Source organism: Squalius cephalus (assembly GCF_949319135.1).
Source record: "Squalius cephalus genome assembly, chromosome: 10".
Taxonomy (NCBI): domain Eukaryota; kingdom Metazoa; phylum Chordata; class Actinopteri; order Cypriniformes; family Leuciscidae; genus Squalius; species Squalius cephalus.
Window position 1 is genome coordinate 25,323,467 of NC_137131.1, and position 13,373 is coordinate 25,336,839.

Consider the following 13,373-nt stretch of genomic DNA (forward strand, 5'->3'; position numbering starts at 1 on the left):
AGTCTGTGTTCGATCACATTCATCACATTTGGGGATTCCTCATTTACATTCATTAGTACTTCAAATCTGTTCTCAAGATGTATAGGCGGTGGTAGGAGACCAGTGTTTGCAATCCTTGTCAGAGCTGTATCTGGGGTAGGCAAGGCAAGGCAAGGCAAGGCAAGTTTATTTATATAGCACATTTCATACACAATGGCAATTCAAAGTGCTTTACATAGAAGAAATTAAAATAATAAAAGAAATAGGAATAATTAAAACAGTTTAAAAAAAATAAAATAATACAGTACAAACAGTCGGACGAACATTGGCACAGTGCTCATTCAGTAAATGCACAGCTAAACAGAAGTGTTTTGAGTCTGGATTTGAATGTGACTACAGTAGGAGCACATCTGATCTCCTCTGGAAGCTGGTTCCAGCTGCGGCTGGCATAATAGCTAAAAGCGGACTCGCCATGCTTAGAGTGAACCCTTGGTATTTCTAGTTGATATGATCCTAGTGATCTGAGTGTTCTGTTGGGTTTATATTCAGTAAGCATATCTGCAATGTATTGAGGTCCTAGGCCATTGAATGATTTATATACCAGTAATAATACTTTAAAATCAATCCTAAATTTAACTGGGAGCCAGTGTAAAGACCTGAGGACTGGTGTGATGTGTTCATATTTTCTGGTTCTGCTCAGAATCCTGGCGGCAGCGTTCTGTATGAGCTGCAACTGTCTTATGGTCTTTTTGGGAAGGCCAGTGAGGAGTCCATTACAATAATCCACCCTGCTGGTGATGAAAGCATGAGCAAGTTTCTCTAAGTCTTGTCTGGAAACAAAGCATCTAATTCTTGCAATATTTTTCAGATGATAGTATGCTGATTTAGTTATTGCTTTGACATGACTACTGAAACTAAGGTCTGACTCTAGGGACACACCGAGATTCCTGACTTGATTTTTAGTTGTTTGACCCCTAGAGTGAAGGTATGCGTTCACCTTGAGAACTTCGTCTTTGTTTCCAAACGCAATGACTTCAGTTTTGTCTTTGTTTAACTGAAGAAAGTTTTGACACATCCAACTGTTGACTTCATCAATGCATTGGCACAGGGAGTCAATGGGGCTGTAATCGTTAGGCGATAGGGCTAAGTAGATCTGTGTGTCGTCTGCATAGCTGTGGTAAGCAATTTGGTTCTTTCTCATTATTTGGCTCATTGGGAGCATATACAGGTTGAACAGGAGTGGTGCAAGAATTGAGCCTTGAGGGACTCCGCATGTCATGGATGTCCACTCAGACTTATGGTCACCTATACTCACTTAATAACCTCTCCCATCTAAGTATGACCTGAACCATTTTAGGACTATCCCAGAAAGCCCCACCCAGTTTTCCAGCCTGTCAAGAAGTATGTTGTGATCGACAGTGTCAAATGCAGCACTGAGGTCGAGTAGCACCAGCACTGATAATTTGCCTGAATCAGTATTTAAGCGAATATCGTTTATTATCTTTATGAGCGCTGTCTCTGTGCTGTGGTGCGGTCGGAAACCAGATTGAAAATTGTCAAAGTATCCATTCAAGCTCAAGAATTTGTTCAGCTGATTGAAGACAACTTTTTCAATGATCTTGCCTATGAAAGGAAGATTTGAGATCGGTCTATAGTTGCTTAATATGGTCTTATCCAGATTGCTCTTTTTCAGGAGGGGCTTGACAACTGCAGTTTTCAGGGAGTTTGGAAAACTCCCAGAGCGAAGTGAGACATTTACCACTTCTAGGAGATCTGCTTCTAAACTGTTTAACACACTTTTGAAAAATGATGTGGGAAGTGTGTCAAGAGCGCATGTTGATGTTTTAAGGTGCTGTACAGTTTCTTCCAAAATTTTGCCATCAATTTCTTTGAAATCAGACATAGTAACTACTTTCTCAGGTGGTCTGATCTGTCTGACCCCAGAGCAACTCAAGGATGTGCTGATCACCTTTCTGATATTACTGATTTTCTCAGAGAAGAACGAAGCAAACTCACTACACTTGTTCACTGAGAGCATTTCACTGGGAATCTGGCTTGGAGGGTTTGTCAGTCTCTCTACAGTAGCAAAAAGAGTGCGTGTGTTGTTTAAATTGCTGTTTATAATATTTGAGAAGAAAGTCTGTCTAGCTTTGCCTAGTTCCATATTGAAAGCATGAAGGCTGTCTTTGTAGATGTTATAATGGACTACAAGTTTAGTCTTCCGCCACATGCGCTCTGCTTTTCTGCATTGTCTTTTCATATTTTGCACTGCTGTTGAGTTTCTCCAAGGTGCTTTTTGTCTGCCACTCTTCTTCCTGACTTTAACAGGAGTAATATCATCAATTATACCTTTAACTTTTGAGTTAAAAGAATCAAGGAGAAAATCAACAGAGTCAGCAGATATGCTTGGTGTTAAGGATATAGCCTTCATAAATAGTACACTGGTGTTCTCATTTAAGCATCTCTTCTTGACAGACACAGATTTAGCTTCAATGGCAGGAGAGATCAATATATCAAAGAAAATACAGAAATGATCAGACAGTGCTACATCCTTAATGACAATCAATGAAATGTTTAGACCCTTACTGATAAGTAAATCTAGAGTGTGTCCACGATTGTGTGTGGGTCCATGTACATGCTGAGTCAGATCAAAAGTTTTTAAAACAGTTTTGATTTCTTTTGCCATATTGTTTTCTGCATTATCTATGTGAATGTTAAAATCTCCTGCAATGGCAAAACAGTCAAACTCTGAGGTAATTGCTGATAACAGTTCTATAAAGTCCTCAGCAAAGGCTGGAGAGTATTTTGGAGGCCTGTAAATAATGATAAGTAAAATTTCAACACAATACCCAGATATTCGAAAGAAGGGTAATTCCCAAATGATATTTGCTTACATTGATAGATATCTTTAAAAAGAGCAGCTAGACCCCCACCTCTCTTAACAGCTCTGCAGACACTCATAAAAGTAAAGTTCGGAGGGGCTGTTTCATTGAGGACTGTTGCACTGCAGCTGTCTTCTAGCCAGATTTCATTTAGAAGCATAAAATCCAGGTTGTTTGTGGTTATTAAATCGTTGACTAGAAGTGATTTATTTTTAAGTGAACGAATGTTTAAAAGTGCTAACTTAACAGTCTTACTTTTTGTCCCCACATCAATCTTACTTTGACGTGTAATAGGCACCAGATTAGTTGGGTTTGCTGCACGGCTATTGAAGGCCTTAGACTTTCTATCTTGTAATAGAACAGCAATAGAGAAAGATACAGGCACACTGGGTTCCCGCTTGTTCTGTAAACATTTGAGAAAGTTACTGTTATCAGAGCGGGGACCCAAAACACATCACTGAGAGCTGGTATCAGTTGTTTTTAGTTCACCTCGAGCAGATGGAGGAGGGTGTGGGCCCTGGCGTTGTGGCAGAGGCCGAAGAGCTCTCACAGGAGGGGGAGGGCGAGCTGGGCCCGCAGGCTTTGGTGCGGGTGGTAATGGTGCCTGTCGTTTTTTGGTTGGTATCTGGGGGCTTGCAGCAAAAGAGTGGGATAGTCTGGTTCCAGCATACACCAGTTCTTCCATTTTCTGTGAGAAACACAGTAGTGGCGATGCTGGAGAGAGGGATAGCGTATCTGGGGAAAGGGGCTGTTGCTCTGGTGTTATATGAGGTTGTGATATGCTGTCCTGGCTTCCCTGGCTGTTTTCCAGGAAGTCGTCCTTGGGTGCTGAATCTTCAAGCAGTTCTGATATGTCTCTCTGTGGGCAGGGCTCAGCTGAGATTGTGTCCGTGAGCAGAGGTTGTTGTGGCGGAGTGGTGTTATCATTGTCCTTGTGTGATATGTCAACCGCATGTCCATTTTGCTGCTGAAGTGAAGTCCCGTGGTCATTCATACTGTGTCCAGGTGTGTGTGTGCCGTTCAGATTGAGTTGATTGGCACACACTGCAGAAGGATGATTGAGGGAGAAGTAGAAATTGTCCTTTAACACTCTTGAACCAAGTTTGTTTGGGTGATGGCCATCCCGATGAAAAAGTTGTCTCTGACTCCAGAAAAGATTGAAATTGTCAATGAAGTTTACTCCTTTTATATTGCAGGTTTTTTGCAGCCATGTATTTAGCCCAAGCAACCGTGAAAACCTGTTTGTTCCTCTTGCTGGGAGTGGTCCACTGATGAATGTTTGAACTTTCAGTCTTTTAAGTGTTTCAAAAAGTTCATTGAAATCCTTCTTAAGGAGTTCTGACTGCTCTTTATGAATATCATTCTTCCCCACATGTATGATGAGTCGATTTGCAGTCTTATGTTTCATCAGAATGTTCTGAAGTTCCCTGTTTACATCCGAAGTTGTTGCTTGTGGAAGGCAGCATGTAGTTGTATCACTGCCGCTAATGTTTCTGATTATCGAGTCCCCCACTATCAGAGTCCTGGGCTCGGCTGCGCTCTGAGCTGAGTGCCGCTGTCTGCTCGACCTTGAGCGCCAGTTAGCATCAGTGTTAGCTACTGGCCCATTCAGTCTGTGTTCGATCATATTCATCACATTTGGGGATTCCTCACTTACATTCATTAGTACTTCAAATCTGTTCTCAAGATGTATAGGCGGTGGTAGAAGACCAATGTTTGCAATCCTTGTCAGAGCTGTATCTGGGGTAGAGGATGCTACTGCGGCAATATGTGATGCTCGTGACAATCTGATGTCTCGAGTGCCTTTGGGTCTCGCTCCCTGTTTGTGCCATCGATTTGTAAGTCGATCGGCTTGTTTCTCTACCTGTCGAGGAGCGCTAGTTTCATGGGACTCACCGGCTATATGCTGAGGGTGTCCATGACGAAGCTCTGTTGTGTGCTCCGTCTGGTTTGGTGGTCCCGTAAGTAACTTTGTTTCAAGAACTGCAATCCTTTGTAAAAGTCTGTGGCAGTTGGTGCAGCAAGTAGATTCTTGAACCAGAAGAGGCATTTTCTCTTATCCTTGAGGCAGTTGTGTTTTCCTTTCCCCGGAATGTAAGCTGGTCGGGTAAAAGAATTCTGCGTTTTTGTAGTAATCCAAACTTTGTCGTATGAGCACTGTGCTGATTTGCTGAAGTTAAAATTAGGTGATAAAAGGGTAGGTTTAGGTCTGGGGTAGGATTAGGGTTAGACCGCTAGGAGGCGCCTTCTGGCCCATATCTATCTGCGTCTCATATTGACGCTAAAGGGTGCCATGTGCGTTCGATGTAGACGAAATGTCAAAAGCGTCAGTATATGATGCCTTGGGATGAGAATGGGCTGTATATATCATGTTAAAATGGTCACTTTTTGAGGGTGAGCAAAAACGCACCGTTTTTGTGTGTGTCCCTTTAAATGTAAATTAGCTGCTGCTCCCAGCACAGGGGGCAGAGCTTCAAGAGCTCCGGTCCTTTTACCTCACACAGACATGCACTGGAAATGTCAATGTTTATGTTCAAACTGGAGTCAGACAATGATGGAGAGACTCAAGAAGAAGTGACAACATGTAGAAGCAACAGGACGTTTCTGAATGGTTAGTTGATGAATTTATGTAGCTTATGTGTAGTTATCTTCTAGTCATTGATTAGCATATTCTGTCATGATAATCTATAAATCTTGTTCCCGGGGGCGGGGTTTATGTAAATTATAGGGTTAGTGATGTCACTAACCCGGGAGGAAGCTCGTGTAGTCTCTACCAGCCGTTTGCTGTAGTCCTTAAAAAAAATTTAATTTCTTTAAAAGCAAATATCTTCCTTTGCTTTGAACTTTGAGCGTTGTAACTTTGCAGATGTTGTTTATGATCAAACAGCAACATTACACACTAACTAAAGTCAGAAAAGTGAAATCATAATCAACCACCCCTTTAATAAAAAGTCTCTTGTGCTCACAAGGCGGAATTTATTTGATTAAAAATACAACAAAAAACAGTAATATTGTTAAATAGTATGACAATTTAAAATAACTATTTTATATTTGAAATTTCTGTGATCCAAAGCTGAATTTTCAGCATCATTACTCCAGTCTTCAGTGTCACATGATCCTTCAGAAATCATTCTTATGCTATGTTTGCTATGCATTCTTATGTGATGCCCAAAAAACATTAATTATTATTATCAATCTTGAAATCAGTTATGTAAGTTTCTTTTTTTCAGGATTCTTTGCAACTGTTTTTAATAGGATAGTTGGATATTTGGCTTGTTCGTGTTTGACATGTCCATGCTGCTAATTTTCTTGCTGAACTCACGTTAGCTGTGCATAGAGAAGCATAGTGAATTGTATTTAAATTGTATTCCCTGTGTGTGTGCAGTTTTTGGGACTGGGAGAAAGGAGAGAGGTTGGATTATTTCTACAATGGGAACCCACGGTACACGCGTATCACATCCATGGAGTATCTTAATGGGCATGACTGCTCTCTCCTCCTCACTGCTACTGGTCTGTTCACCTATCAATCATGTTGACACAGACTTTGAATGGTTCTCATCTTTGTCAGTTTCTGTGCTGACTTTCACCATGCCACTTTTTTGCAGATGACGGGGCATTGCGAATTTGGAAGAACTTTGCTGACCAGAGGAATCCAGAGATGGTCACAGCATGGCAGGGGCTGTCCGACATGCTGCCCACCACACGAGGTTTGCTTTCACACTCACAAACACTGTGCAGATACCACTCTTCTCCTGTCATCTGAGTTTCTTTTCCCTATCACAAAACCGCTTCTCCCCTCTTCGCGAAACAGAACGCGATGCTGTGATCATCGGCGATTCCATCGTTCGGCACGTCCACGCTACATTAGGTAAAAGTCACTGCTTTCCTGGTGCTCGTGTTTCTAAAATCGCTGCTCACGTACCCGAGATTCTGATCGGTGACGTGCGCGTCGGAACTGTGGTCTTGCACGCGGGAGTGAACGACATCAGGCTGCGGCAGACGGAAGTTCTGAAGAAAGACTTCAGGAATCTGATCGATACGGTACGCAGCACATCGCCTGATATAACGATCATTGTGTCAGGACCGCTTCCCACGTACCGTCTAGGACATGACAAGTTTAGTAGATTATTCGCGCTAAATGAATGGTTAACGTCATGGTGCAATGAGCAGAAACTGCTCTTTGTAAATAATTGGAATCTGTTTTGGGAGCGTCCTAGGCTTTTCCGTGCTGATGGCTTACACCCAAGCAGATTCGGAGTGGATCTTCTGTCGGATAACATCTCCAAAATGTTAAATACCTTTTGACTAGTAACCAAAAGTCCAAATCATAGTCTCTGCTGCACCAAATTAACTGATATAAATACTAGTGTAGAACATTGCATAGAAATTGTGTCTATTCCTCGTTTAGTGCGATCAAATAATAAATCTACTGCAGGATCTAGGAAAAATCTAATTGTTATTAAAACAGAAAATGTTGCTATTAGTAAACAAAAAAAAATTCTAAAGCTAGGTCTTCTAAACATTAGATCACTCACACCTAAGGCAGTTATTGTAAATGAAATAGTCACAGATAATAGCATCGATGTACTTTGCCTTACTGAAACCTGGCTTAAACCAAATGATTATTTCGGTCTAAATGAGTCTACTCCATCAGGATACTCCTATAAGCATGAGCCCCGTCTGATTGGTCGTGGCGGCGGTATTGCAACAATCTATAGAGATTTTCTTAGTGTTACTCAGAAAACGGGTTATAAGTTTATTTCGTTTGTAGTACTTGTACTAAATGTTACGCTCTTAGATGCTAGAAAAACATCCCTATTATCTTTAGCCTTGGCTACCGTATATAGACCGCCACGGCCTTACGCTGATTTCCTAAAAGAATTTGCAGATTTTCTCTCAGACCTATTGGTCAATGTCGATAAAGCATTAATTGTTGGAGATTTTAACATACACGTAGATAATCAAAATGATGCGTTAGGGGCTGCGTTTATAGATTTATTAAACTCCTTTGGGGTTAAGCAAAACGTTACCGGACCAACTCATCGTTTTAATCATACACTCGATTTAATTATATCACATGGAACCGATCCAACCGATATAGATATCATTCCACAAAGTGATGATGTAACTGACCATTACATGGTAACTTGCATATTACGTACCCCTGTAATATATCATGCTGCGCCGCGTTATCGATTAGGCAGAACAATCCTTCCATCCACCATAGATAATTTTTCAAATTGCTTATCGGATCTGTCTCAGCTGCTCAGTGAACCCAAACAAACAGATGAACTAGAGGAACTAACCAGCACTATGAGCACCATTCTCTCTGGAAAATTGGATATTGTTGCACCTATTAGACTAAAAAAGGTCAGAGAGAAAATTAAAGCACCATGGTACAACAATACTACGCGTGTTCTAAAGAGAGAAACCCGTAATTTAGAGCGTAAATGGAAACAAACTAATTTAGAGGTTTTTAAAATCGCTTGGAAAGACAGTACGTCACGTTATAAAAAGGCCCTAAAAATAGCCAGGGCTGAGCACCTCCGCAAACTAATAGAAAATAACCAAAACAATCCTAGGTTTTTATTTAACCCTCTGGGGACCAAGGTGTTTTTGGGGCCCTTGAGATGTTCTGACATGCCTTGACATTTGTGTCTTTTTCAGTTATTTATAAACATGTTAATGGCTAAGGTGTAAATTCACTCTATATAGCACAAACAGGGCTACCATAATATGCGAGCAACGTGTATGTAGATGTTTGTATTTTTAAGAGAATAATGTTTATGCGTGGTTATTGGAAAAAATAAAAATGAAAGTTGCTGAATTAAGACCACAAAACACATATTAAATATGTGTCCACAAGACTTTTGACTAATGGATGTTGTCCCTTTGAGTTCTAGCTTCAAAATTATGTGAAAATAGTCTTGTTTTATCGTTCACAAAAAAAAAATACATTGATTTAAATGGTGTAAAACAGGTTTTGCTTGGAAAGCCATTATGCAAGGGGGGCGTGGAGGAGGAGTAGTTTGTCCCACCCACTCTGCATAATGACTCTGCCTAATGCCCATTCATTCAGGTGTGACACTGACTGAGCCACAATGCAAGGACAAAAGATGTATTTAGAAGAAGACTTATATTGACCATTTAAGATTTCGCTTACATCTCTCTTGTAAATATGTTTTGCTATTTTATTAAAAATGTTACAATTACAACAATAATTACAATTTCAACAATATTTCAAGTGTACTCTTTCTTTGTAAAAAAAAAAAAAGAAAAAGATTATAGGCCTACATTTTATCATATGTATTCATTAGTTTGAATATAGCCAACATTGGAACATCTAACATCTTAGTCTATGACTTTATTTTTGACAAAAATAGTATATATATATATATATATATATATATATATATATATATATATATATATTATATATATATATATATATATATTATATTATATATTATATATATATATAACGTTAGATATGAGCAGAAATTGCTAAACAAAAGCTTTTTTGATGTGGCGGTATATTCTACAGTAGCCTAAAAACTGTACCCTAGTCTAGTCAACAAAATGTTGTCTTTCATACTTCGCCTGACTGTAATGTTGTTTTTATGAAATATTAGGGCATATAAATGCTAATTTGCAGTTTAATACGTTGCTTATACAAATACATTTTATTTCAACATATTCCAGTCGATTTTTACTCATCTCAGTAGGCTATAGCAAAGCAGTTTATTATTTTACACACAGACGCGCGATTCATATTTAGGCTAAACAGTCTTTACAAATATGTCCCCTTCATTCATCTCACAGAAAGGCGAGTCATATTATAGAAATGGGATTCATCTTTTTGCGGTTTACATAGGCCTACACTAACGTTATTCCATAACGTTATTCCACACGTGAGAAAAGAAAACAGCCTACCTCACTCCTCAGCGGAATCTGCTCCTCATTTCAGGAGATATTGCTCCTCATCAGCACTGTTCTGAGGAATCGTTTCTCCATAAGGTAGGCTATAATGTCTCACTCGCGAGGAGTCGCGACGCGCTTTGTTTACAGCTGATGTGGGCGTTTCACAGCGCCGAAATGGTTCTCAGAATTTGCGTTTGAATAGCACGCGCTCTCCGGGGCGTGGTCACATTACTGTGAATCATCTCGTAATGAGGTCGACTGGAGTCGCTCTCTTTTTATACAGATTACAGAAGCTGAGAATATTTGTTTTTTATATAAATGACTTCATTTAAAAGATGCGATCTCAAGCTTTATGCCCGTGGGTCTGTTTGCCTGTTTGACTGAATTTTCGCGGAGTTATAGATCATTTTCGAACGCGTTTCAAATGGGAGTTTACTGACAGAGAGAAGGCAGAAATCGCATCATGTTAATTTTTCTTTATTTGTCAAAAAGCAAAACACTTTATTTTTATTGTGAGTATACAGAAAAAAAATAGACACTGAACAGGATCGATTGATGTATTACACGAAAATGAAAGATCAAAATTAACAGAGCATTTAGTGTTTATTTTCATTGCTAAAAAAAAAAAACGAGCAAAACGCGCGGGCGCGTTTTTGGTCCCCTGAGGGTTAACACCGTGGCTAGACTAACAAATAAACAAGCGTCACCTGAACAACATATTCCGTTACAGTTTAGTAGTAATGATTTCATGAATTTTTTCACTGAGAAAATAGAAAACATCAGAACCACAATTGTAAACGTTCAATCCTCAATCGCGCCTTATAACTCAGCCTCGATTATCACCCCGCAAGAACAATTACAGTGCTTTACAACTATAGAACAAATAGAGTTAAATAAACTTATCACTTCCTCTAAAACAACAACATGTTTATTAGATCCCATACCAACTAAACTACTGAAAGAAGTGTTACCTATAGTGGAAGAGCCTCTCCTCAATATTATTAACTCATCTTTATCTTTAGGTCATGTTCCAAGAACATTTAAACTGGCAGTTATAAAACCACTCATTAAGAAACCACAATTAGACCCAAATAACCTAGCAAATTATAGACCCATTTCAAATCTTCCTTTTATGTCTAAAATACTAGAAAAAGTTGTGTCCGCCCAACTAGGCTCTTTCTTACAAGAAAATGACATCTATGAAAAGTTTCAGTCTGGTTTCAGGCCGCACCATAGCACTGAAACTGCGCTCGTTAAAATCACAAATGATTTACTCTTAGCTTCTGACCAAGGCTGTATCTCAATACTAGTTTTACTTGATCTTAGTGCTGCGTTCGATACTATAGATCACACAATACTCTTAGATCGACTACAAAATTATACTGGTGTTCAAGGACAAGCATTAAGCTGGTTCAGATCATACCTATCTGACCGATACCATTTTGTCTATTTAAATGGAGAAAAATCGATCATAACTCCAGTAAACTATGGAGTGCCGCAAGGATCTGTGTTAGGCCCTCTATTATTCTCAATATATATGCTGCCACTTGGAAATATTATAAGGAAACATGGAATTAGTTTCCATTGTTATGCTGATGACACTCAAATATATATTTCATCACGGCCGGATGAAAACGCTAAATTATCCAAATTGACAGAGTGTGTTAAAGATATAAAAGATTGGATGACGCGCAATTTTCTTTTATTAAATCCAGACAAGACAGAGGTAATACTTATCGGTTCAAAAAACCGCCCACAAAACCTCTCACAATACAACTTTAACATAGTAGGATGTCCTGTTACTTTATCCTCTACAGTAAAAGACCTGGGTGTTATACTAGACTGCAACCTGTCTTTTGAAAATCATATTTCATATGTTACAAAAACAGCCTTTTTCCACCTTAGAAACATTGCTAAGCTACGTAATATGCTATCTGTTTCTGATACAGAAAAGTTAGTTCATGCGTTCATGACCTCGAGACTAGATTACTGTAATGCTTTATTAGCTGGTTGTCCTGCATCCTCAATAAACAAGCTACAGTTAGTCCAAAATGCCGCCGCTAGAGTTCTTACTAGATCAAGAAAATTTGACCATATAACACCAATTTTATCATCACTACATTGGTTACCTATAAAGTTCCGTATTAATTACAAGGTATTGCTACTGACTTATAAAGCCCTAAACGGCTTAGCTCCAGTTTATTTAACGGATCTTCTATCGCCCTATAATCCATCGCGCTCTTTAAGATCACTAAATTCAAGGCTTTTGGTCATACCTAGGATATCCAGATCAACCAAAGGAGGGAGATCATTTTCACATTTAGCTCTAAAACTCTGGAATAGCCTTCCTGATACTGTTCGTTGCTCAGACTCGCTCTCCCAGTTTAAAACTAGATTAAAGACGCATCTCTTCAGCCAGGCATTCATATAATATTTTTAGTCTTACAGTTAAATCCGGTCTCTAGTTCATAAACGCCAGAGGAGAACTGGCCCCCGACTGAGCCTGGGTTCTCCCAAGGTTTTTTTTTTTTTCTCCATTAGGTCAACTGATGGAGTTTTTCGGTTCCTTGCCACTGTTGCCTTTGGCTTGCTCAGTTGGGGATACTTAATTTAATTTTTGCACTTGATTGTGTCCTGTACTTTATTTATTTATTTATTATACATTATGTACATTGGGCTTAAATGTGAATTCCTTCTCTGCTGGTTGGTTTTGTTGGTGAGTGTTGTTGTATGTTTATGTGTTTTATGTGGAGCATTTGCTGCAAATCCAATTTCCCTTGTGGAGGGAAAGGTAACTAAAAGTACTTTGACTTTGACTTTGACTTAATCAATCAACAATACTATTGATGAGCATTACCAAACATGGACGTTTTACACTAGAAACAAACACTGATGTACTATCTTATTTAATACTGTGAAGCTGCTTTGATACAATCTGTATTGTGAAAAGCGCCATATAAATAAAGTTGACTTGACTTGACTTGACTATCTACCTTACACTTGGCCAGTGTTTGAAAAAATCTGTCGGTATTTCCAGTCTTCCTGCATGATGCTGGAGTGGGACTGTAGAGATGCCCATGGGTGCTCTGGTATGAAAACAGAATATTAGTCATTGTATTAGTTTCAGTTTTGTTGGTTTATTTCAAATGTCCTCAGTGTGCTGTTATGTAAGACAAATGGGCAGTTGTGTCTATTTCACAATTTTTTGTGTTGGACAACATTTGTATGAATGTATTTATGTCCTTGCCAGAACCTTACCAATATCAACTTACAAATCTGACAAGACTAAATGATTTAACTTTATTTTGATGGTCCCTTTAACACATTCTGTTGACTGTAAGTGATGTTGCATCTACATGTCTACTAACTCTCATTAGAGTGTTAGTCGGGTAATAGTAGACTGGTAGGGTTAGAGTTAGAATAAGTTGACATGTAGTTGCAAAGTTACTTATAGTCAGTAGAGTGTCTGTTGGAGGATCGTCACAATAATGTGTTGGCAGATATTAAGCAGACAGTCTACTAATACTTTAATGAGAGTTAGTTGACACATAGGTGCAACACTACTAATAGTCAACAGGATGTTCAAACGGG

The 13,373-nt window shown here is 39.1% G+C and overlaps 1 protein-coding gene across 4 annotated transcripts in view; it reads left to right on the forward strand.

The window, feature by feature from the left end:
• rptor (regulatory associated protein of MTOR, complex 1) overlaps positions 1 to 13,373 on the forward strand; it is a 409,250-nt gene that overhangs the window by 346,605 nt on the left and 49,272 nt on the right. For all 4 annotated transcript variants that reach the window (XM_079882549.1, XM_079882546.1, XM_079882548.1 and 1 more), the window contains exons 28-29: positions 6,247 to 6,371; positions 6,467 to 6,568. In XM_079882549.1, coding sequence (XP_079738675.1) covers positions 6,247 to 6,371; positions 6,467 to 6,568 — 227 coding nt within the window. The remainder of the gene's footprint in view (positions 1 to 6,246; positions 6,372 to 6,466; positions 6,569 to 13,373) is intronic.